The sequence below is a fragment of the Symphalangus syndactylus genome, chromosome 12 (genome assembly GCF_028878055.3).
Source record: "Symphalangus syndactylus isolate Jambi chromosome 12, NHGRI_mSymSyn1-v2.1_pri, whole genome shotgun sequence".
Classification (NCBI taxonomy): domain Eukaryota; kingdom Metazoa; phylum Chordata; class Mammalia; order Primates; family Hylobatidae; genus Symphalangus; species Symphalangus syndactylus.
The window spans coordinates 89284563-89310163 of record NC_072441.2 but is presented as its reverse complement, the minus strand read 5'-3'; the positions used below and the strand labels follow the sequence as shown (position 1 = coordinate 89310163).

Below are 25601 nucleotides of genomic sequence, written 5' to 3'. Positions count from 1 at the left end.
CTGAGCTGCGCCGGCCGGAAACCCAGCAGGCGGCTAAGATGGCGGAGAACAGCGGTCGCGCCGGCAAGAGCAGCGCGAGCGGCGCGGGGAAGGGGGCGGTGTCCGCAGAGCAGGTGAGGAGTGGCTAACGCGAAGGAGGGTACCCACCTGGGTCTGGAATACGAGCGAGAAGGGGGAGCCTGTGGCTTGTGCAGGCCTTTACTCTGGTACCACATGTGCGTGGCACCTAGAGAGGGAAGGGTCCCCGGAAAAGCTAGCCGAGCCCCTTCGGAGAGGTAGACGGGTGGGTAGGTGAGAGCCACGCCTCTGTGGGGTGGTGGGTGAGCCTGAGCAAGGGGAAAGCCCTGACATGCAGGGTCTGGGAAGATACACAGGTCTGAGGGGAGATGGTTTGCTGCTTTCTCTATCTCTCCTCAGCCCTTCCAGACAGGTTATGGCTGGGCAAGACAGCTCGAAACCAACCCCAAAGGATTAGTTAACGGGCTGGCTGTGTAGTCTGTTACGTGATCCTGAACCCACGTTGACAATCGCTGTCACGCTGCAGAGCCACGTGACTCTCATACTCGAACAGCCTAGTGTTCGATATACTATTTTGATTCGGGAGTTCATTACTAGATCGACTTTCTTTAGAGACCAGAAACCCCTTTCTAATCCGAGTTTGCATTTTCCCCAGTGCCTAGCATCGGGAAGCGTTTGATAAGTTAATTAGAAAACCCTTTGTGGCTTGGGAACCGTGTTTTGCTAAGTGGAAAAATAGGAGTGGGAGGAAAGCTACACAATAGAAATGAAAACAGTTAACAGCTATTTTATTATTATTATTATTTTTTGAGACTGAGACTCGCTCTGTCGCCTAGGCTGGAGTGCATGCAGTGGCATGATCTTGCCTTACTGCAATCCACCTGCTGGTTCATTCAAGCTATTCTTCTGCCTCAGCCTCCCGAGTAGCTGGGACTACAGGCGCGCACCACCACACCCGGCTAATTTTTGTATTTTTAGTAGAGACGGGGTTTCACCATATTGGCCAGGCTGGTCCCAAACTCCTGACCTAGTGATCCGCACGCCTCGGCCTCCCAAAGTCTTGGGATTACAGGCGTGAGCCACCGCGCCCGGCCTACAGCTGTCTTAATTATAGGTTCAGTTTTTGTTGAACAATTAATACAAGCAGATGTATCAGCATAAAGATTTTTATTTTTATTGTTTTTTGAGACAGAGTCTCACTCTGTCATCCAGGCTGGAGTACAGTTGCGGGATGTCGGCTCACCACAGCCTCCACCTCCCGCGTTCAAGCATTTCTGCCTTAGCCTCCCGAGTAGCTGGAATTACATACCCGCACCACCATGCCCAGTTAATTTTTGTAGAGGCAGGATTTCACCATGTTGCCCATGCTGGTCTCGAAGAGCATAGTCTAGTGGGGTAAATAAGAGAAGCAAAATGCTCATATGAGGCAGAAGTGTCCTAAGAGAAGTATAAAGTGCCATGGAATATGGTTTCTGACTTGGGGTAGGGGAAGGGAAAAGGAACCTAACACTTTTTAATACTTTTTTGTTGTTGTTGAGACGGAGTCTCTGTTGCCGAGGCTGGAGTGCAGTGGTGTGATCTCAGCTCACTACAACCTCTGCCTCCCAGGTTCGAGCGATTCTGGTGCCTCAGCCTCCTGAGTAGCTGGGATTACAGGTGTACCACCACACCCTACTAATTGTTGTCTTTTTGGTAGAGATGGGGTTTCACCATGTTGGCCAGGCTGGTCTCGAACTCCTGAACTCAAGTGATCCGCCTGCCTTGGCCTCCCAGAGTGGTGGGATTACAGGCATGAGCCACAATGCTTTTTTTTTAGACACAGAATTTCACTTCGTTGCTCAGGCTGAGTGCAGTGGCGTGATGATAGCCTGCTGCAGCCTCGAAATCCCTGGGTGATCAAGCCGTCCTCCTGACTCAGCCTCCTGAGACTGTAGGCATAAGCCATTTTGAATGGCTAATTAAAAAATTTTTTTTTGGTAGAGATGGGAGTCTCACTTTGTTGCTCTGGCTGGTCTTGAACTCCTGGCCTCAGGTGATCCACCTGCCTTGGTCTCCCAAAGTGTTGGGATTGCAGGTGTGAGCCACCTTGCTTGGCTGCCCCTAATAATTTTTAAGACTACTGTGGGCCAAGCACTCTGCTGGGTACAGTGATACAGATACAGTAGCTCCCCCTATCTGAGGGGGACATATTCCAAGACCCCAGTAGATGCCTGAAACCTGGGATAGTATTGAACTCTATGTTTTTTCTCATACCTATGATAAAGTCTAATTTATATAATAGGTGCAGTAACTGATAGAACAGTTATGACAATATAATAAAGGTTATATGAATGTGGTCTCTCTTTTTCAAAATATTTTATTGTACTGTACTCACCCTTCTTGTGATGATGTGAGATGATAAACTGCCTTCCTGATGAGGTAAGGTGAATGACAGCATTGTGATATAGCCTTAGGCCACTATTGGTGATAAGTCAGAAGGAGAATCGTCTCCTTTACGTGATCTCAGATCATTGAGCCATGACAATGTTGAGCAGAAGATGTTGATGACTAAAAGGCAGGTAGCATATACAGCATGGATAGGCTGGGCAAAAGGATGATTCACATCCTGAGCGGGATGGCTCGAGATTTCATCACGCTATTCACAACAGTGTGCAACTTAAAACTTATGAATTGTTGGCCAGGTGCCGTGGCTCACACCTGTAATCCCAGCACTTTGGGATACCGAGGTGGGTGGATCATCTGAGGTCAGGAGTTCGAGACCAGCTTGGTCAACATGGCGAAACCCCATCGCTACTAAAAATAAAAAAAATTAGCCAGGTGTGGTGGCGGGCACCTGTAATCCTAGCTACCCAAGAGGCTGAGGCAGGGAGAATCGCTTGAATCCGGGAGGCAGAGGTTGCAGTGAGCCAAGATTGCACGGTTGCACTCCAGCCTGGGCAACAGAGCGAGACTCTTGTCTCAAAAAACAAAAACACAAAAATATGAATTGTTTATTTCTGGAATTTTCCATTTATTTTCAGACATTGGATAACTCTGGATAATGAGAGACTATTGTAAATGAAACAGACTTTGTCTTCAAATTGCTTTACTCACAGACTCATTTGAGAAAAGACAAACCAAACAATAAAGATTTATAGTGTGCTGCACAATCCCTTCATTATGGCAGCAGAGGAGAGACCCCTAACTAATCACGAGGTTGTAGGATTGTGGGGGTGGGGGCTGGAAAAGGGAAGCTGTGGTATAGTAGGGTGGCTAAGAGCATTCTTATGCACTAGGGTCAGACCTAAGTTTGAATTTCATTTCTACTATTTACTATCTATATATGACCTCCCATGAGTTACATCTTGGCCTCCCCCATCTGTAGACACATAACAGTACCTACCTCATCACTGAATTTAGGGTATTAGGCAAGACAATGCATGCAAAGTGTTTTGCACAGTGATTAGAATATAGTGTATGTTTAGTAAATGCTAGTTAGCTTTTGTTTTCTAGAGGAGAAAAATCCTTCAGCTCAATTCTAAAGGATGAGAGAAGTTAGTCAAGCAAAGAAGGAAGTGGAAGATTTTCTAGGTAGAGGGAATAATGTGTTCCAAAATACTAAGGCATGAAACTGCCTGGCATGTTTGGGATGCAGGTGGGACTTAATGTTTGAGGTGGATTACAGAACTTGAATATGGAGAAAAGGGGGTAAAAGAGGAATATAAGATGTCTCTCAGGTTTCTGTCTTTGGTGGATAATGGTGCCATAGGGAATGTAGGAAGACAGACAATTTTGGGGGAAATATAAGTTTATTTTAGGATTTTGAGTTTAGGTTTCTTGTGGGACACCCAGGTTAAACATTCAGTAGACACTTTGATTTTTAAATCTTGAGATACAGTAAGAAATCTGAGTTGGAGATACAGATTTGAGAATTGAGCTTATGGATGATAAAGCCGTGGTTATGGATAAAAATGATCACTTTCCACAGTTTGTACAAAAAGTGAAAAAAGAAGTAGAACAAGAGTGGAACCACTGTTTTAGGGGAGCTAAAGAGAACCCCTCAAACTTCCCTCAGGAAACTGAGGAAGTGTGATAATTGAGTTTTGAGACTGTTCCTTGATTAACATTCTCTTGCCTTTGTTTATTCTGGAGAGGACACTGGGTAAAACATTACAAGATTTATCACTGCTGCAAATTTGAGCCACATATGTCCCTTACAAACAAGATGGAAGCAAATTAACACATTGTGTTAGACACTTGTTTTACCTTCTGTTACTGATTGAGACAGGTCTCATTCTGTTGCCCAGGCTGGAGTGCAGTGGTGCGATCACGGCTCACTGCAGCCTCAACCTCCCAAGGCTCAGGTGATCCTTCTGCCTCAGCCTTCCAAGTTACTGGGACTACAGGCATGTGTCACCCTGCCCAGCTACTTTTTGTATTTCTTGTAGAGATGAAGTTTTGCCATGTTGCCCAGGCTGGTCTTGAACGCCTGGGCTCAAGCAGTCCACCTGCCTTGGCCTCCCAAAGTGCTAGGCTTACAGGCATGAGCTGAGCCACCACTCAGGCCTACCTTCTGTTATTTAATTACTGCCATTTGAAGTAGGTTGTATTGTCCTCCTTTTTTTTTTTTTTTTTTTTTTTTTTTTTTTGAGACGGAGTCTCGCTCTGTCACCCAGGCTGGAGTGCAGTGGCGCTATCTCGGCTCACTGCAAGCTCCGCCTCCCGGGTTCACGCCATTCTCCTGCCTCAGCCTCCCCTAGTAGCTGGGACTACAGGCGCCCGCCATCACGTCCGGCTAATTTTTGGTATTTTTAGTAAAGACGGGGTTTCACCGTGGTCTCGATCTCCTGACCTCGTGATCCGCGCGCCTCGGCCTCCCAAAGTGCTGGGATTACAAGCGTGAGCCACCGCGCCCGGTCTATTGTCCTCCATTTACAGGTGAGGACATTTTAATTTCAGAGGCTTTAGTTAACTTGCCCAAGGTCAGTAACTGGAAGAGCAGAATTTTTAAATGAGGAACTTAAGAATCAGGCAGACCTATTTTTTTCCACTTATGCCATGATTATATTAGAGATATTTGAGCAGAACCCTGAAGGAGTGGATGGATTTGAACAGGTGGCAGTGGGAATAGAAAGTAGGGAATATGGTAAGAGGAGAGTAGTTGAATAAGGCCATAGAGGTCTTTGAGTGCATGGCAAAGAATTTATGACTTTTTAACATAAGCAGTGAGGTAGTCACAGAAGGATATATGTTATATTATTAATTGTTTAACTCTTATATAAAATAATACATTTATTGTCGGAACTGTAGAAAACAAAGGAAAAAGTTCAAACCAGGAAATAAATTGCCCATAATCCAACTATCCAGAGATAACTTTTCTTGCCATTTTGGAGTATATCCTTTGAGAGATTTTTTCCCCCCTCCTTTGTCTTTTTGTGTATATATGTGTGAATGGAAGGGGGGGCTTTTTGTTTTTTTTTTTTACATATTTTATAAAATTAGGATTATACTACAGTATGTACTGGTTTGTAATCTGTTTTTTAAGCCTAACAGTATATGTTGAACATTTGTCTATGTCATCTAAGTGTTAGGAAGATTAAATTAGCAGTGTGTAGGGTAGGTTTGGGGAGTCTAAAAATAGGATCATTTAGAAGACTATTGCAGTAATTCAGACAAGAAGGTAATGAACATCTGAACTAGGGTTGTGTCAGTGAGCCTAAGAGAAATTGCTAAAGTAAGTGCAATACATTTGGCAGTTCATGGGATTATGGTACGTTGAAAGATGTACCTGGGTATGGTGGCAAGTGCCTGTAGTCCCAGCTACTCAGGAAGCTGACACAGGAGGATCACTTGAGTCTGGGAGTTTGAAGCTATAGTGTGCTATAATTGTGCCTGTGAATAACCACTTTTCACCAGTCTGAGCAGCATAGGGAGACCCCATCTTTAAAAACAAAACAGAAGATGAAACTAAGGTTTCCTACCAGGAGGGCTAGAGTGATGTCAGTAGCAGAAATAGAAGAGATAAGAAGATCACTTCAGCTTTGAACAACATGAGTTTAAGATATCCATGGGACATTTAAGTGGAGATGATCTGTAATAATAGCAGCTACTATTTATTGAAAACTTGTTCCAAGTCTTTGCTATTGTGAATAGTGCCACAATAAACATACGTGTGCATGTGTCTTTATAGCAGCATGATTTATAGTCCTTTGGGTATATACCCAGTGATGGGATGGCTGGGTCAAATGGTATTTTTAGTTCTAGATCCCTGAGGAATCGCCACACTGACTTCCACAATGGTTGAACTAGTTTACAGTCCCACCAACAGTGTAAAAGTAAAGACTTGGAACCAACCCAAATGTCCAACAACGATAGACTGGATTAAGAAAATATGGCACATATACACCATGGAATACTATGCAGCCATAAAAAATGATGAGTTCATGTCCTTTGTAGGGACATGGATGAAACTGGAAACCATCATTCTCAGTAAAGTATCGCAAGGACAAAAAACCAAACACTGCATGTTTTCATTCATAGGTAGGAATTGAACAATGAGAACACATGGACACAGGAAGGGGAACATCACACTCCGGGGACTGTTGTGGGGTGGGGGGAGGGGGGAGGGACAGCATTAGGAGATATACCTAATGCTAAATGACGAGTTAATGAGTGCAGCACACCAACATGGCACATGGATACATATGTAACAAACCTGCACATTGTGCACATGTACCCTAAAACTTAAAGTATAATAATAGAAAAAAGAAAAAAAAACTTGTTATATGATAGATATTGTCCTAAGTTATTGATGTAATTACTTAATCCTTACAACATTCTGTGAGGCAGGTATTATCTGTATTTTATTGGTGAAGAAACATCAGGAAAGAAGTAATTAATTCTTATGCATTCTGTGAGGCAGGTATTAATCTGTATTTTATTGGTGAAGAAACATCAGAAAAGTAATTAATACTTATGCATTCTGTGAGGCAGGTATTAATCTGTATTGTATTGGTGAAGAAACATTAAGAAAAGAAGTAACTTGTCATGGTCTGACGTTAAGCCATTTCTGTCAGGCACAGAAAAGCTCCTTCCTCTAACTTGTAAATGTGGGACTAGAATTTCTGAAAAGGCCTGGTTTTGCAGGCAATTAGAATAAAGGCAATTGCTGGAACTATAGAAGTAGCTAAGAATGCCACTTGAAATAGTATAGGTTACCCTGATTTGATTATATGAATGTATCAAATTATAACATATACCATGAAAATATGAATGATTATGAATCAATAAAAAAAATTTCAAAAATAATATAGGTAATGAAGAAGTGCTATGAATAGAATCTTAGATCCTGTGGCCATTGTAGGAGTGAAAGAGGAAGAACTTTCAGAAAGGAGAAAGAAGGAGGCTTGAGATAGGAAGGAGAACTGAAGGGACCTGGAAACCAAAGGGAAGTCAAAGATCTACATTGTATCGGGCACTTGACCTATTATCTCAGTTAGTTCTCATTGTTACCCTATAGCAGTGATTCTCAACTGGCATTATCTTTTCCTAGGAGACATCTGGCAGTGTCTGGAGACATTTTTGGTTGTCACAAGTAAAAGGGGTTGCTACTGGCTTTTAGTGGGTATAGTCCAGGGATTTGTTAAACATCCTATAATGCCTGAGACAGCCCTCCTAGCAAAGAATGATTTGGCCTAACATGTCAGTAGTGACAATGTTGAGAAACCCTTCCCTGTGGTATATTATATTAAGTCCGTTTTATAAATGAGGGAACAAGGAAAGTTAAGTGACTCAGTCATATAGCAAGTAAATGGCAAAACTGGGATTTCAACCCAGGTCAGAATAGGAAGTTGGGTTCTTTCCACTTTACTATGTTGCTACTTGGATCCCAGTACTTGGGGAGGCTGAGGCAGGAGGATCTCTTGAAGCCACGAGTTTGAAACCAGCCTGGGCAACATAGTAAGACCCCCATCTCGGGCCGGGCGTGGTGGCTAACACCTGTAATCCCAGCACTTTGGGAGGCTGAGGTGGGCGGATCACAAGGTCAGGAGATGGAGACCATCCTGGCTAACATGGTGAAACCCCATCTCTACTGAAAAAAAAAAAAAAATACAAAAAATTAGCCGGGTGCGTTTGCGGGCGCCTGTAGTCCCAGCTACTTGGGAGGCTGAGGCAGGAGAATTGCTTGAACCTGGGAGGTGGAGGTTGCAGTGAGCTGATATCATGCCACTGCACTCCAGCCTGGGCGACAGAGCGAGACTCCGTCTCAAAAAAAAAACAAAAACCGTCTCTACAAAAAAAAAAAAAAAAAATTCATGAAGAGAAGGGATGAGTACTATTATTTGATGGAGTAATAAGGTCAAAGAAGTTTTCTTTGACAGAGAGTTGAGTATGTTCTTCAGAAAAGGGGGCACTGAACTGAAAAGAAGGTAATTAGTGGAGCAGTATCCCAGATCATGCTTTTCCAGGTTCATCCGATCATAATTCTCTACCTCTTCTATTCTTCCATTGAAACCAGTAAGAGTAGATGTCATGTAAGAAGACCCTAGGACATTTTGGAGAGAAAGTTAATGATTATAGATTTTTTCCTAAAATTATTAAAACTATATGGTAAACAAAAAAGAAAACAGGAATATAAATTTGCTTTTATAAGAAATTAATATTTGACAAGCCAGGAATAATATATTAACAGAGATAGATTTTTAGAGTTAGACAAACCTGGGTACAGGTATGATTTCTGCAGTTCACTAGGTTATTTTATTTTTTATTTTTTGAGACGGAGCCTTGCTCTGTCACCCAGGCTGGAGTGCAGTGGTGTGGTGTGCACCACCATGCCCGGCTAATTTTTGTATTTTTAGTAGAGATGGGGTTTCACCATGTTGGCCAGGCTGGTCGTGAACTCCTGACCTCAAGTGATCTGCCTGCCTTGGCCTACCAAACTGCTGGGATTACAGGCCTGAGCCACCATGCCAGGCCTGTCCAAAGAGATTTTATATTGGTACTGTTTATTACAGAAAAATTGGAAACAACCTAAATGTTCTAACAGCAGAGGATTAGTTAAGCTTTTTTTTTTTTTTTTTTTTTTTTTGAGACAGAGTCTCGCTCTGTCACCCAGGATGGAGTGCAGTGGCATGATCTGGGCTCACTGCAACCTCCGCCTCCCGGCTTCAAGCAATTCTGCCTCAGCCTCCCAACTAGCTGGGACTACAGGCATGTGCCACCACACCCGGCTAATTTTTTGTATTATTAGTAAAGACCGGCTTTCACCATATTAGCCAGGATGGTCTGGATCTCCTGACCTCGTGATCCACCTACCTCAGCCTCCCAAAGTGCTGGGATTACAGGCGTGAGCCATCATGCCCGGCCCTAGTTAAGCAGTTTTAAAAAGTAATAGGGTATGGGCCTGGTGGCTCATGCCTGTAATCCCAGCACTTTGGGAGGCTAGGATGGAAGGGTCACTTGAGCCCAGGAGTTCGAGACCAGCCTGGGCAATATGGCAAAACCCTGTCTCTACAAAAAAATACAAAAATTAGCCAGGCATAGTGGCATCATTCAGGAGGCTGAGGTGAGAGGATCGCTTCATTCAGCTCAGGAATTCAAGGCTGCATTGAGCCATGATTGTGTCACTGCACTCCAGCCTAGGGAACAGAGTGAGACCCCATCACTACAAAAAGTAAAAAAAAACGGCCGGGCGCGGTGGCTCACGCCTGTAATCCCAGCACTTTGGGAGGCCGAGGCGGGCGGATCACGAGGTCAGGAGATGGAGACCATCCTGGCTAACACAGTGAAACCCTGTCTCTACTAAAAATACAAAAAATTAGCCGGGCGAAGTGGCGGGCGCCTGTAGTCCCAGCTACTTAGGAGGCTGAGGCAGGAGAATGGCGTGAACCCTCGGGGGGCGGAGCCTGCAGTGAGCCGAGATTGTGCCACTGCACTCCAGCCTGGGCGACAGCGAGACTCTTTGTCTCAAAAAAAAAAAAAAAAAAGTTAAAAAAACTAGCCAGGAGTGGTGATGGGTGCCTATAGTCCCAACTGCTCTAGAAGTGGAGGCAGGAGGATCACTTGAGCCCAGGAGTTCAAGGTTGCAATGAGCCATGATTGCACCACTGTACTCCATCTGGGCAACAGATGAATCAGGAGTTCAAGTAAGACCCTGTCTCAAGAAGAAAAGAAAAAAATTGTTTGTACATAGATGATGATTTAATAGGGTTGAGAGACGCAACACTGACATGTCAATCTGTGCTTACAGCAGACAACTTAAAGAGAATAAGGAATAAGGAAAGGGAAGGATAATTAGGTCCTAGCCATAGGGGAGAAGACTATTAGAAAAGTTTTGTTTTGAAAAGAAAAGTGTGGGAATAGAGGATAGCTTCTCTGTTTTCATTACCTGGCAGACCCCAGAAATGGCTTAATATTGGCTTATTTTCATACAGTCTACAGTTAAGTTGCAGTTGCTGCTGTATTAGGCCGTTCTTGTGTTGCTATAATTACCTGAGACTGGGTAATTTATAAGAAAAGTGGTTTAATTGGCTCATGGTTGTGTAGGCTGTACAGGAAGCATGGCATCTGCTTCTGGGGTGGCCTCAGGAAGCTTCCCATCATGATGAAAGGCAAAGGGGGGACAGGTGTCTTATGCATGGTGGGAGCAGGAGGAACAAAAAGGGGTAGGTGTCATACTTTTAAAGAACCAGATCTTGTGTGAACTCAGACCAATAACTCACTTACCATCAAGGGGATGGCAACCAAGTCATTCATGAGAGATCTACCCCCATGATCCAAACACCTCCCACCAGGCCCCACCTCCAAAGTTGGGGATTATATTTCAATATGAAACTTAGAGGGGATACATAAACTATATCAGCTGCTAAGAGATTTGATTTCCTTTAAGTGCACTTATGGCTGAAATTTTCCATAATAACTATGGATAACTCATATTTAAGTAGATTTTAATTTGGTATTTGATTAAAAGTTCATAAAATGGAACAAGAGGAAAGTAGTTATTAGCAAGAATGTTGAAGAAAAGTTGGAATTAAAAAAAAATCTCAGCCGGGTGCAGTGGCTCACGCCTGTAATCCCAACACTTTGGGAGGCTGAGGTGGGTGGATCACCTGAGGTCAGGAGTCCAAGACCAGCCTGACCAATATGGTGGAACCCCCATCTCTACTAAAATTACAAAAATTAGCTTGGTGTGGTGGTGTGCACATGTAGTCCCAGCTACTTGGGAGGCTGAGGCAGGAGAATCGCTTGAACCTGGGAGGCGGAGGTTGCAATGAGCTGAGATCATGCCACTGCACTCCAGCCTAGGCGACAGAGCAAGACTCCTCTCAAAAAAAAAAAAAAGAAAGAAAGAAAAGAAAAGTAGATTCCTATTAATTACTAAGGAAAATAAATTCTTTCTGCTGGGCATGGTAGCTCCTGCCTGTAATCCCAGCTCTTTGGGAGGCCAAGGTGGGAGGATTATTTGAGGCCAGGAGTTCAAGATCAGCCTGAGCAACATGGCGAGACCCTGTCTCTACAAAAAATAAAAATAATTGCTGTGGTGGCACATGTCTGTAGTCCCAGCTACTTGGGAGGCTGAGGCAGAAGGATCACTTGAGCCCAGGAGTTAAAAATTGGGGCATCAGAAATTTTAGACACTTGGCCGGGCGTGGTGGCTCACGCTTGTAATCCCAGCACTTTGGGAGGCCGAGGCGGGCGGATCACAAGATCAGGAGATCGAGACCACGGTGAAACTCCGTCTCTACTAAAAAATACAAAAAATTAGCCGGGCGTGGTGGCGGGCGCCTGTAGTCCCAGCTACTCGGAGAGGCTGAGGCAGGAGAATGGCGTGAACCCGGGAGGCAGAGATTGCAGTGAGCCGAGATTGCGCCACTGCACTCCAGCCTGGGCGAAAGAGCAAGACTTCGTCTCAAAAAAAAAAAAAAGAAATTTTAGACACTTAAGCTGATTTCTTTGATGTATTTAACAACATACATCCAGAAAAGTGGATCATTTGGGTGCTAAGGGAACATCTAGAATCTGCTTTAGTCATAATTTTTTTTAGATGGAATTATTTTGATCTAGAATATTAACAGTGGAGAAAAAGCTAATATAAATGGGATGGTTTTGAGATAGGTAATGAAGGTTAAGGAAAAACAGCCTGTAGATAAGTTAGATTTCCAAGGCATTTGTTGAAATGAATAGATAAAGTAGATTGAGATGAAGGGGTGATAGATGGGAGAAAGGAGGAGGTTGCTGGAATGACAAGTTTTTGGTGAAGTATTATTCCTTGGTTTATTGGCAGTAGAAGGGATATAAGGGTGGTGCAGGTCAGCCATTTGGATAATATTTGCTGTATGTGATCCTTGCAGAGGGCGAACTGGAGCTAAGGGGCCAGGCCAGGCATGTTGGCTCATGCCTGTAATCCCAGCACTTTGGGAGGCTGAGGCAGGCAGAGCACTTGAGCCCAGGAGTTTGAGACCAGCCTGAGCAACATAGTAGGATCCTGTCTCTACAAAAATATTAGGTGGTGTGCACCTGTAGTCCCAGCTGCTTGGGAGGATGAGGCAAGAAGATCACCAGAGCCCAGGGAGATTGAGGCTGCAGTGAGCTGTGATTGTGTCACTGCACTCCAGCCTGGGTGACAGAGTGCAACCTTTCTTTAAAAAAAAAAAAAAAAAGAAAAGAAAAAAGAGATGGGGCCCTAGTAAAGAGGAAGTGGTTAATCATCTTTATTAGGGCAAAGTTTCTGGCTGTGTGACTGGAGATGATATTTGCAAATACACTCGTATTTGGTAATGGTTTGAATGGATTGAGTCCACTGTTGTCAGATGACCAGGAGAGAGTCTAAGGGGCAATTCTGGACTTGGAGAGAAGTCCATGGTAGTATTAATGTACTTCACTGTTCACAAAGATGTTTCACACTCATTGGTTCACATGATACAACAACCTTATGTAGTAGGAATCATTATCTGCATTTTGCAGGTAAGAAAACTAAGGCTTAAAGGGGTTAATCCAGTGGTTCTCAGTTCACACTACACATTAGAACTATGTGGGAGATCTTTTTAAAAATACTGAGGCCTGGGCCTTACCCCCAGTAGTTGTGTAGTTGTTCTGAGGCTCCACTATTCATGTTTTTAAAATGATTCAGGTGATTCTAACATATAGCCATGGTTAAGAACCACAGGGTTAAATGTCTGTCCCAGGCCATAGAGCCAATAAAGTAGCAGAAGCAGAACCTGAAACCTGGTCTTTTGTCTCTGAGCCTCATATTTTTCATTTTTCCCCCCCACACTCTGATTTTTCAGGTTTCATTTAAGACCATTACATTATCCCTCAGGAAGCCTGTATCAGTTAGGGTTTATAGGCTACAGAAACCAACTCTGACCAGGCTGGGCGCGGTGGCTCACGCTTGTAATCCCAGCACTTTGGGAGGCCGAGGCGGGCGGATCACGAGGTCAGGAGATCGAGACCACGGTGAAACCCTATCTCTACTAAAAATACAAAAAAATTAGCCGGGCGTGGTGGTGGGCGCCTGTAGTCCCAGCTACTTGGAGAGGCTGAGGCAGGAGAATAGCGTGAACCCGGGAGGTGGAGCTTGCAGTGAGCCGAGATCGCGCCACTGCACTTCAGCCTGGGCGACAGAGCGAGACTCCATCTCAAAAAAAAAAACAAAAAACCAACTCTGACCAACTTTTTTTTTTTTTTTTTTTTTTTTTTTAAGACGGAGTCTTGCTCTGTTGCCCAGGCTGGAGTGCAGTGGCACGATCTCGGCTCACTGCAAGCTCCGCCTCCCGGGTTCATGCCATTCTCCTGTCTCAGCCTCCCGAGTAGCTGGGACCACAGGCGCCCACCACTGCGCCCGGCTAATTTTTTTTTTTTTTTGTATTTTTAGTAGAGATGGGGTTTCACCATGGTCTCAATCTCCTGACCTCGTGATCCACCCGCCTCAGCCTCCCATAGTGCTGGGATTACAGGCGTGAGCCACCGCGCCCGGCCTCAACTTTTTTTTTTGAGACGAAGTCTTGCTCTGTTGCCAGGCTGGAATGCGGTAGCGCGATCTCGGCTCACTGCAACCTCCGCCTCCTGGGTTCAAGCAATTCCCCTGCCTCTCCTGAGTAGCTGGGACTACAGGCACATGCCACAATGCCCAGCTAATTTTTTTGTATTTTAGTAGAGATGGGGTTTCACCATGTTGGCCAGGATGATCTTGATCTCCTGACCTCGTGATCTGCCCACCTCGGCCTCCCAAAGTGCTGGGATTACAGGCGTGAGCCACCATGCCTGGCCCTTTTTTTTTTTAAAGGGCTGTTTTTGAATAATAGTGGGTATTTCACAGAATTGAACAGAATGAAAAAAAAGGCTAAATAACTAGACTGAACAAAGTTCAAGAACTAGGGCAGCTTTAGAGAATCTAGGAATAGGAATGGAAGGTCATCTCTACAGAACCAACAGCAATCTTAACTCCAGCTGTCTTCTATACCCATTTGTCTGCAAAATTCCAATTCCTGTAGAGAGACTCTGTAGGTCACTGCCCCTGGGTCAGGGGTCATGTGGTTAGTAGCCCCAAAAGAACCACACCAAGTCAAGGAGGGGCAGTTCCCCAATGGATGGGATACTGAGCAGACCCAAACAAAAGTTTCTCATTACAAAGCCCTTCCTGACAGCCCTCACTGCAAGTCTAGGCTCCCCTGTAGGTACTCCAGTAGCTCTCCAACCCCATTCTTTTTTTTTTTTTTGAGACGGAGTCTTGCTCTGTCGCCAGGCTGGAGTGCAGTGGTGCGATCTCGGCTCACTGCAACCTCCGCCTCCCAGGTTCAAACGATTCTCCTGCCTCAGCCTCCCAAGTAGCTGAGACTACAGGTGCACACCACCACACCCAACTAATTTTTCTATTTTTAGTAGAGACAGGGTTTCACCATGTTGGCCAGGATGGTCTCAATCTCGTGACCTCGTGATCCGCCCGCCTCGGCCTCCCAAAGTGCTGGGATTACAGGCGCGAGCCACTGCGCCTGGCCCCCATTCTTATATTAAATGCCTATTTCCCACCAAATTATGAGCTACGAGAAGCCAGAGGCCAAATCTATTCTGTGATATCCCTCAGTAGGCCCTCAAATATGTCAAAAATAGTAGGCCCTCCGTGTTTGGCGAATGGAATTCCAGAAAAATTTTAGGTAGAAATCGCAAACTTGTGGTTCTACTCCTTTTCCAAGGTAGGTGCCCACTACTGCACCTTTGTAAAGCCTGCCACCCTATGTGCTGTCTGGACCCTCTGCCATTTCCACTATCCCCTTTCTTCTCTTCTCTCACCTTGTTAGGTAATTGCTGGCTTCAACCGCCTTCGGCAGGAACAGCGAGGCCTGGCATCCAAAGCAGCTGAATTGGAGATGGAGTTGAATGAGCACAGGTGAGAAAGTCAGGGAGAGGCAAACAGTAGGACAGTTGTATGGGCTACTCCGTGAGGGGGATTTGTAGTAGAGTGGGGCTGAATCCTCAGGTCCTGCCTTGTTCTCCTATTCCAGCCTAGTGATCGATACACTGAAGGAGGTAGATGAAACTCGTAAGTGCTACCGCATGGTTGGAGGAGTGCTGGTGGAGCGAACTGTCAAAGAGGTGCTGCCTGCTTTGGAGAACAACAAGGAGCAGGTGAGCAAGAATCATTGAATAGGATCGGGTACAGTGGCTGTAAACCCAGCACTTTGGGAGGCCAAGGCAGGTGGACTCCTTGAGTACAGGGGTTCGAGACCACCCTGGGCAACATGGTGAAACCACATCACTACAAAAAAATACAAAAAATTAGCTGGGTATGGTGGTATGTGCCTGTAGTCCCAGCTACTCACCTGAGTCTAAAATGTCGAGGCTTCAGTGAGCTGTGATCACCTCACTGCACTCCAGCCTGGGTGACAGAGTGAGACCCTGTCTCAAAAAAAAAAGAGGGCAGCATAAAATAGCCTATGCTCATTATGCTATGCTAAGTCCAACTCTTAGACAAGAGGAATTGCTGCCGGGCGCGGTGGCTCACGCTTGTAATCCCAGCACTTTGGGAGGCCGAGGCGGGCGGATCATGAGGTCAGGAGATCGAGACCACGGTGAAACCCCGTCTCTACTAAAAATACAAAAAATTAGCCGGGCGTGGTGGCGGGCGCCTGTAGTCCCAGCTACTCGGAGAGGCTGAGGCAGGAGAATGGCGTGAATCCGGGAGGCAGAGCTTGCAGTGAGCCGAGATTGCGCCACTGCACTCCAGCCTGGGCGACAGAGCGAGACTCCATCTCAAAAAAAAAAAAAAAAAAAAAAAAAAAAAAAAAAAAAAAAAGGACAAGAGGAATTGCTGACTGCTGTGGGCTCTCTGATCTGGCTGAATTGAGGTGGGAGGATTGCGGTTACAGTAGTGTTTCTCATAGTGTGTGTTTCACGGATACGTGAATCAAAATCACCTGAAGGACTAATTTATAAATGCAGCTTCCCAGACCCACTGGATTAGAACCTTTGGGAGTGCCATGAAGTGACATTTTAAAAATAAGCTAGGCAGGTTGCAGTGGCTCACACCTGTAATCCCAGCACTTTGGGAGGCCGAGGCGGGTGGATCACGAGGTCAGGAGGTCAAGACCATCCTGGCTAGCATGGTGAAACCCCATCTCTACTAAGAATACGAAGAATTGGCTGGGCGTGGTGGTGGGCACCTGTGGTCCTAGCTACTCGGGAGGCTGAGGCAGGAGAATGGCGTGAACCTGCGAGGTAGAGCTTGCAGTGAGCCGAGATCGCACCACTGTACTCCAGCCTGGGTGACAGCGAGACTGCATCTCAAAAAAAAATAATAATAATAAAAATCAAAAATGAAAAAATAAAAATAAGCTCATGCCTGTATTCCCAGCGCTTTGGGAGACCGAGGCAGGAGGATTGCTTGAGGCAGGAGTTTGAGACCAGCCTGGGTAACATAGTAGGAAATTGTCTCTGTAAAAAATAAGCAGCCCAGGTGATTCTAAGTACATTAAAGTATATAAACCACTGTGTTCAAGAAAGGAATAATTTTAATGTCTGGGCTCCTCTACTTGGTTAAAGGTAAAGTTAAACGTGTTACCACTTCTACCAACAATAGTCCATTCCAGGTGGGGGAAGGGAGTCCTGAATTCCTTATATAATCCCTGTCACTTGTCCTCTAGATACAGAAGATCATTGAGACACTGACACAGCAGCTTCAGGCAAAGGGAAAAGAACTAAATGAATTCCGGGAAAAGCACAACATTCGTCTCATGGGAGAAGATGAGAAGCCAGCAGCCAAGGAAAACTCAGAAGGGGCTGGGGCTAAGGCCAGCTCAGCTGGAGTGTTGGTCTCCTAGGGACCAAGGCCTTTGCATTTTTTTCTACCCTGACTCCCACTTCTAATTTCTCTTTATTGTTATTATTATTATTTTCTCTGCTATTGTAATATTTTTTGTTAATTAAATGTTTTGGTCAGAATCTTAGCTGTAGCCTGAAGTCTTCTCCCACTTGGGGGTGGAAATTGTTTTGAGACATGGAACAGCATATGATGTGTGGTTTTTGTTTCCATCAGGTTAATGACTCATAATATGAGAGTAGGACCCATATTTATTTTATCCTTTCCTTGCAAATAAAGGTATGTCCACTTGTTTACTGCCCTTCCCCCTCCCCCCCAAAATTTCAGAAACAAATCTTAAGTCTCACATTGAAATTTAATAAGCATTTGAAGTGAAGCAGATAGCTCTGGTGATAATGCTTTATAGGTTTGCAACAAAGCAAAACAAAACGAGGCTTAGTGATGTGTCTTGGCACTATTTAGATAAAGTCCAGGATGCAAACCTGTGGACTGGCTGTCCTGCCATCCTCACCAAAACCCCCAACCAGGTAAAGCTGATCATTCCAAAGGCAGGTGCGATGGCCTACACGTTTCATCCCGCGATCTGCACAGGGGAAGTGGAACCACAGAGGAGGAGATGTGCCTGTTGGATAGGGGCAGAGGGTGGTTATTGAGGCAGCAGCACTTGGCATTCACAGAACTCAACACGACCAAGGCCTTGCCCATTGTTTTTCTGCTCACTTGATTTCTAGGCCTCTTCAAATGCTTAATATTCTGTGTACTCCTTTAACTCCTGTCAACTAATTTTTCCTCCTCCCTACCCCATCACTCCATCCTCTTTCTGTAGTCTTCAGGTTCCCCCATCTTCCCACCTTTCCCCCCTTCAGCCATTAGTCTGGCTCTCACGGGTATCATAGATGTAGAGATCATTGCAGATGGTGTCCCTAGCTCTGGTCAGAGTTTCTCCACCAAACAGCACAGCAAAGGGCCCGACCACAGAACATGAGTGATGCCGTAGTCCATGGGGCCCCTTCTGGGACCCCTGCCCACTGCTCACAAGCCTTGCAAGCTGTTCCATCAAATGAGGAGCAACAGGTGGTTCCTCCTTGGGGAGAAAGAAAGGACTGTCTGAAGAGACCTGGGCATCACAATTTTAGCCTCTTCCCATCCTAAACAAGATGTGTGAGGAGCTAATACCTTAATTTTCCCATGACTCCAATGCCCAGCTACTTCTGGTTCAGCTAAGTTGCAACCTCCAAAGAGCAATAGCTGATGACCTGGATGGGGTCCAGGAGTTTGGAGCAGGGCCGCACAGTGACCTGAGCGTGAGGCTATGTGGCAGCCTTCTTGCTTGTAGCTGTGGATATGTAGAAATTCAGGGCTGAGTGGGTTTTCTGGAAAATATAAGTGCCACCGCCCTTCCCAAGGATGGATAGAGAAGAGACACAGGGCAGTGCAGTAGGTGGGATGAGAGGGAGGGTAATACTGTAGAGAGCTCAGCTAGCTTAAACATGGTAGGTTCCCCTGGAAGGAGGGTGCTAGAGTGAGGACGTGGATAAACTGCCTGAGAAATCTGTTTAGGCTTTTGTTTTTCCAGAGTGTAGATGAGAGTGAAAGGTTTTGGGCAGGGGGTGCCATACCAATAGGTGCGGGCGCTGGGGTCCAGCCTTAATGTGTAGATGCTTCCATAGCGTCGCTGAGTGTGGATACCGCCCTCCCGGCCAGCCACCTGCAGCTCTCGGTCAGAGATGCCGGTGCAGGTGTGACTACTGAGGCCAGCGGGGGGGCAGTCACCAGGGGTCGCTGTCCACGCCTCCCACACACCGCACTCTGTGTCCAGTGCGGTCACTGTGGCCAAGCGGCGAGACCCGTCCCAGCCGCCCACCACGCAGAGCCAACGCCCGCCCACGGGTACCGCGTCATGGTGACTGCGCGGGGGGCTGCCCCGGGCTCCCAATCGTACGGCCTGGCCGCTAGCCGGGTCGAAGACCACCGTATCGCTGCTGGGCTCTCTCTCTCCTCCTGCTAGGAGACCACCTACGAGATAGAACCGTCCCTGCAGTTCGGTGCATGAATGGAAGGCCCTAGCTAAAAGCGCGTCCCGCGCCACTGGCCTCCAGGCCCAGCCTGAGCCTGCGGCCCGACCCGGGGGCACGGCCACCGCCATGGGCCCCGGGGAGAGGGAGGGCGGTGGGGTCTGCGGCTTGGAACGAGCCCCTACATGGCGGGCCAGGCACCTCGCCTTCCGCGGGCTTCACCGGGAACCTCCCCCTACCGGACGCCAGCCGGGGTTCCCACCTCAAGTCCCGGCTTTCTCTCCGTGGTCGCCCAGCAACCACTGCAGCGGCTGCAGCGCGACCGCTGCAAACCGAAGGTCGCAAAGCAGCAGTTACCGTGGAGACAGGACACCTGGGTGGCTATCGGGAACCGTATGGTGGTGCCACCAAGGCTACGGGAGCTGTATCAGGTCAATAAAAATCCTGCAAGATTGTTAACCTCAGAAAGTCGGAGGACAGTCGGGTCCTCAGAATAAACCCCTGTGATCTCAGCTGTGAACTGATTTGCGATTTTGACATTTGAGGTGCAGATGCTGCTCCACTAGGGCCGGGAGGGATCATTTGGCTTCAGGGTTTCTTACTTGGGCTAACCACCCCAGGGATGAGCAACGAAGGAGAAGCAAAAGTCAGAGGGTGGGGAAGTGAAAGTGGACTGAGCACTGGCCCGAGAGACAGGAGACCTGGGTTCTAGTCCCAACTATGCCCCTGACCCTCAAAGGCATTATTTCTCTCTAGGCCTTCTCAGCTTTGTCATTCATCAAATAGGCTGTTGGTTTATTCCCAAAGGCTTGAAGGTCCCAATTGATTGGGTGGGAGAGTCCTTTCAGCTCTGGCCACTAGAGGGTAGCAGAACCCAGTCTCTCAGGGGACACACACACGCACACACACACACACACGCACACATACACACACAGAGAAAGAGAGAGAGAGAGAGAAAGAGAGAGAGAGAGAGAACCCACGCAGCCTTAGAAGGGTGAAGTGGGGGAAGAGTGAGAAAATGAGAAAAACAGACTCCTACCCTTCCCTGATATCTTTTATTTAAGCCAGGTTCCAGATATTAACTCTGTCCCCCAGGACTAAGTGATAACTGAAGAGGCCCAGATGCAAGCTTTCTGGTTTCAGCTGAAGGAGGAAATACGGACAGAATTTTCCTCCCAACACAGCTGGGGTGGGGCAAAAACAGGATCTGTGTCCTCTGGGACTGGGCTGTAAGTGGGAATGATGACTGCTACTTGTGGCCTTTGGTTTCTACACATCACCTTGCTCCCCATCATACCTGACATACTGAGACCATAGAAAGTGGCCAGGCAGGAGAATCACTTGAGGCCGGGAGTTCAGGAGTTCAAGACCAGCCTGGGTAACATAGTGAGACCCTGTTGAAAGAAAGAAAGAAAAAAAGAAAAGAAATAAAGAAAGGAGACAGTGGCCAGGGCTGCAGTGAGGATGGGCATGTAATGCAGGGTCTCATAGCACGGCAGGGCTTTCCCCTCCTCTTCCCAACTCTTGGTACTCAGCATGGGGATGGCATGGGCAGGAAAGGCACAGTTATAGAGATTGGAAGATTACCAGGACCTGTTCCCCACCTGTACCTTAAAGCCAAGATTCAACAATAGCTTTGAAAGTCTCTGCCCTCCCAACTATAGCTTTCCCTGAGTATGACAGGCAGTATTCTCAGTTTTCCAAAATCATGGTAAGAATCTCTTAAAAATCACTAACTTTTACTGTCCTTGGCTGAAATTTAAAAGTCAGTCTTTTCCCTCAGGCTTCTCACTGGCTCACCTCCCAACAGCTGGATTCAGATCTGTCATACTCCTAGGATTAGGCAAGGGCTTGCCTCAGGGGTGGGGCAATTTTGCCTAAACCTTATTGGCCTATATGTCCATTTTAGGCTCCTGCTTTTGCCTAAGTCTTGGCTGTTCTGTTAGACTTACTTTCTGCCTCTCCTGGATAGAAATGGGAACTCCCCACCCCACGGGCCTTTCCAGCTCCTCTCTCCCAGCTTCCTCTCTGACTCTGAGTCCTTAGCAGTAGGCATCTTAGTTAGACATAGAGCTTGAACCTCACATACTCCTTGGCTGTACCCTCTCCAGTTCTGTACCTAGATGCTGCCAGTTCCTCCTAATAGCTGGAAGCATCTGTCCATTGCTTTGCCATCCCAAGACCCTGGGAGAGGAACTGCCTAGGACTCCTACCTTCTTAGGTTAGTTTGAACCAAATCTGTATTTTGGAGGAGGGAGAAAAGAAGCCAGAAAGAGAGAAACAGAGAGAGGAAGAAAGCAAACCAGCCAACCTGGACTTGTATGACACATGCTTCACACCACAGGACAGCATCTGCAGTGGTCTATAACGACCTTGTCAATGATACATAAACTGAAAGGGCACTAAGATAAGTGAAAGGGGGAACTGAGAGAAAATTGTGAGAGACAGGGAAAAGGGCAGACAGGGCTGTGAACCTGCTTTCACCTGCTAATAATATCCAGGGACAACCTCTGTCCAGACATGAGAGCAGGGACTGGATATCCTGAAAGTCTTGTAATCTTGATGTGATCCTCTGACGTTGGCTTTGTCTCAGTTGGCCAAGAGTCTGTGTGATCTCTAGCAAGCAAGCACCCAGCTTCCTACCTAGCCTTAGACGTCTGTCCTAGCCCCAAATCTATGCCCCCCTGCCTCAAACCTTCACAAAGCTCTTACTCTATCTTCTCCCTTCCTTAACCCCATTTTCTGACCCTGGAACCATCTCTGGTTCTTAGCATTATTCAGTACATACAGAAAACCAACAATTGGGCTGGGTGTGGTGGCTCACGCCTGTAATCCAGGTGGGCGGATCACTTGAGGCCAGGAGTTCGAGACCAGCCTGGCCAACATGGTGAAACCCCATCTCTACCAAAATAAAAATAAAAAATTCACCAGCCGTGGTGGTGCATGCCTGTAGTCTCAGCTAGTCTGGAGGCTGAGGCAAGAGAATCGCTTGAACCTGGGAGGCTGAGGTTGCAGTGAGCCGCGATTGTGCCATTGCACTCCAGCCTGGGTGACTGACAGAAAGAGAGAGAGAGAGAGAAAGAAAAGAGAGAGAGAGAAAAGAGAGAGCGAGAAAGAAAAGAAAGAGAAAGAAAAAGAAAGACAGAAAGACAGAAGGAAGGAAGGAAGGAAAAGAAGGAAGGAAGGAAGGAAGGAAAGAAGGAAAGAAAAAGAAAGAAAGAAAGAAAGGAAGAAAGACCAACAATTGCACCAAAGGGTCCTAGTCGCACTCAAGACTCCCACAGTTCCCTCTGCCCATGTCTCCCAGGCTGTCCCCATCCTTCAGGCCCTTTCTTTGACTCTTCTTCTGCTGTACCCTGACCCTTGTCTATTTCTCACACAGCTCATTCTGGCTGCTTGACTTCCTGGCCCTATGCCATCCTGGCCCCAATTCTGACTCTTTGCTCTCAGCTCAGCCAGAATAAAGACAGGGACAAAAGGACAGAGAAATGACCAGGCAAAGAGACTGCACGAGGTCAGATCTTGAGAGCTCCTTTGACTGGATATGAGCTAGAAGGAGATTGAGAGAAAGGTGAAATTGTAAGCAGGCTTTAGGGTGGAGGGGAGTGGTAATCAGCCAAGTTAGAGAATGATGGAGAGGTGGGATAAGGATGGGGAGGAGCTTATGTTGTTGAGGGAGTAGGCAATGTTGAGTAGGAAAGTATCATTGGGTCATTGCTGAGTGGTGGGAATTGAGGGCAGAAGAGGGAAGGACTTGAGTAATCATGGCATCCAGAAATTTCTCTTCGGGTCCTTCTGTCTCTGTTTCAGATTTTGTCTTGGCCACTTTAGCCACTTTGTCTCTTTGAATTCTTCCCCTTCAATAACTCGTGTGTGTGTGTGTGTGTGTGTGTGTGTGTCTCCAGTACAATCCCTGACTCACGATGGTTCAACCTACAATTTTTCTTTTTCTTTTTTTTTTTTTTTTTTTTTTTGAGACGGAGTCCTGCTCTGTCACCAGGCTGGAGTGCAGTGGCACAATCTTGGCTCACCGTAACCTCCGCCTCCTGGGTTCAAGCGATTCTCCTGCCTCAGCCTCCTGAGTAGCTGGGACTACAGGCACGCACCACCAAGCCCAGCTAATTTTTTGTGTTTTTAGTAGAGATGAGGTTTCACCATGTTGGCCAGGATGGTCTTGATCTCTTGACCTCATGATCCACCCGCCTCAGCCTCCCAAAGTGCTGGGATTACAGGTGTGAGCCACCATGCCCGACCCAACTTATAATTTTTTAACTACAGTGATGCAAAAATGATAGCGTGTTCGGTAGGACCCATACTTGAATTTTGAATTTTGATAGTTTCTAGGGCTAGCGACTGGTATATTAAATGCATTTTCAACTTATATGTTCAGTTTGCAATGGGCTTATCAGGACATAACCCTGTCATAAAAGTCAGGGAGTATTTGTATATTTTTCTGTCTCTAAGTTTCCATTTTTCTCACTGTGCCTTGAGATCTGTCTCTCACTGTTTCGACTTTTGTGTTTTTCTCTCTGGGTTACTGCCCCCTTTTTTCTGCTAACCAGAGCCAGCCATCTGACTTTCCTGCAAGGAGCTTTAGAACTTTCCAGAAATGGCCAGACTTCTTCCCTTTGGCTGCTTTCTAGAACTACAGCACCAGTTTGGGGTCCCCGGGCATAGTCATAAGGTCTCAATTTTTGATGAGGACCTGAGTGACCTTCAATACATAGGGCCTTTTCAGGGAGTAGAATTTCCCCACAGTGGGGTCTTAGTGTCAAAATAAAGACATTTGTCCCTTAACCCAAACTCTGGTCCTGGATTTCGTGGTAGAGTGTTCATGGAAACTTGGGAAGTTCATGGGGTGAGAGCAAGGAGGATGGGACTCTGTACACAACTGGATCTACTGAGAAACAGGACCTGAACATGCCTTGCATTTAGCTGCCTCCTCCCCTGGATGGCACACTCCAGCTTTAGGGCCCTCGAGGAACAAGCAGATTCAGCCCCCTGAGCTCCAAGGGTTGTTAGGCAAACAAAAAATGTGGTTATCATTAAAGGATGGGGCTGGGGGCTGGGTATTGGGGAATCGGTGGGCCTGCAGGATAGGCAAAGAACAACATAGCACATGGCAATGTTTCGATGTAATTTCCTAGAAAACAAGAGGCCACCATCCTAATATTGAGCATAGTGAAGTTCCATCTGGAGGAGAGTAAAGGTGTTTTCTAGGGGAAGAAAAGCTGCTGGAGCTCCTGTGTTCTGTATGGGGGTATGCCCATACCTCCATGGATGGAGCAGGGGTGATCCTAGGGAGGAGCAGGAGGAGTGACTTTGAAGCCTTGGTCCTGGGGGGTGAGATCAAGGCCCATATTGGTAATCTTTCACCACGTCATCAGCTCCCCAACACCTTTCTGTACAAACTGCAGAAAGTTTGCAATGAGCAGATCAGGAATAGCTTATCACAGAGACAAAGCTGTACAGAAATGGATCACAAATATTTTATCCACACTCATGCTTCCAACTAGTTCCGCTCTGATTTATTTTTCACCCTCCTCTCTCCCTAAGCACAAGGGACTCTCCCCCAGCCTCTGACTCTTCTCTGACCTGGGACCTCACTGCAGACAGACAGGATATTACTCACCAAGGAGCTCTCTCATCTACTCCTACCCCCAACTCATCCTCCTGCACCCCACTCTCACTCCCACCCCTTCCCACCTGGGCCCACTCCTTCCCTCCCCCACTCAATCTGACCCTCACTCTCACTCTTCTTCTCCCCCACACCACCCCACCCATCCTTGTCCCTCTCTGACTCACCTCAAGTCCCATTGACACAAACAAAAATTTCAGCACAACCCACTCCAACCGGTTTGGCTGAGGCGTGCAGCCTGTCATGGGGACAGAGACAGGTATAAGCGGATGCTTGGATGCATGCAGATCATGAAGAACATCCGCTGCTGTGCACACAGAGACAGTCCCACATATGTGCATAGCATGTATGTGTACAGAGATGCGTAGGGAACACCTGATGGTGGGATATAGCATGTTACAGTTGTTTCTGTGTCTGCCTCTCCTGATTGAGGGCTCCTTGAGGGCAGGGAGTATGTGTTACGTCTCTGTCTCCTCCCTTGAGCCTGACACATAGTGGCACTCGCTTATTGTCTGTTGAAGGAATGCATGGATGCAGGCACACACGCAGCAATGTCACTCAGACAAACACACATGATAAAGACACTATCATGGCTTGAATTGTTCTCATTCTTAGGGCCCACAATGTGGGTAGGAGG

General features: G+C 46.6%; 2 protein-coding genes across 6 annotated transcripts; one reads left to right on the top strand and one right to left on the bottom strand.

Moving 5' to 3' along the window:
- Positions 1–6: 6 nt before the first annotated feature.
- Positions 7–17438, top strand: PFDN2 (prefoldin subunit 2). The gene is made up of 4 exons (XM_063627139.1): positions 7–113; positions 15294–15382; positions 15498–15621; positions 17136–17438. Exons 1-4 carry the CDS (start codon positions 39–41, stop codon positions 17310–17312), a joined length of 465 nt encoding a protein of 154 aa, XP_063483209.1. The 5' UTR covers positions 7–38; the 3' UTR covers positions 17313–17438.
- Positions 17439–17647: 209 nt separating this feature from the next.
- KLHDC9 (kelch domain containing 9) lies at positions 17648–21707 on the bottom strand. Of its 5 annotated transcripts, none has more exons than XM_063627082.1 (6): positions 21638–21707; positions 20624–20720; positions 18931–19327; positions 18488–18647; positions 18197–18395; positions 17648–17933 (listed from the first exon to the last, which is right to left on the bottom strand). In XM_063627082.1, the coding sequence occupies exons 2-6, from the start codon at positions 20628–20630 to the stop codon at positions 17770–17772; spliced, it is 927 nt and encodes a 308-aa protein (XP_063483152.1). In that variant the 5' UTR covers positions 20631–20720; positions 21638–21707; the 3' UTR covers positions 17648–17769. The 5 variants fall into 5 exon arrangements, with proteins under 5 accessions (XP_063483152.1, XP_063483153.1, XP_063483155.1 ...); XM_063627083.1 differs by lacking the exon at positions 21638–21707 and adding an exon at positions 21540–21566; XM_063627085.1 differs by lacking the exons at positions 20624–20720; positions 21638–21707 and adding an exon at positions 19512–19572.
- Between the last annotated feature and the right edge of the window lie 3894 nt (positions 21708–25601).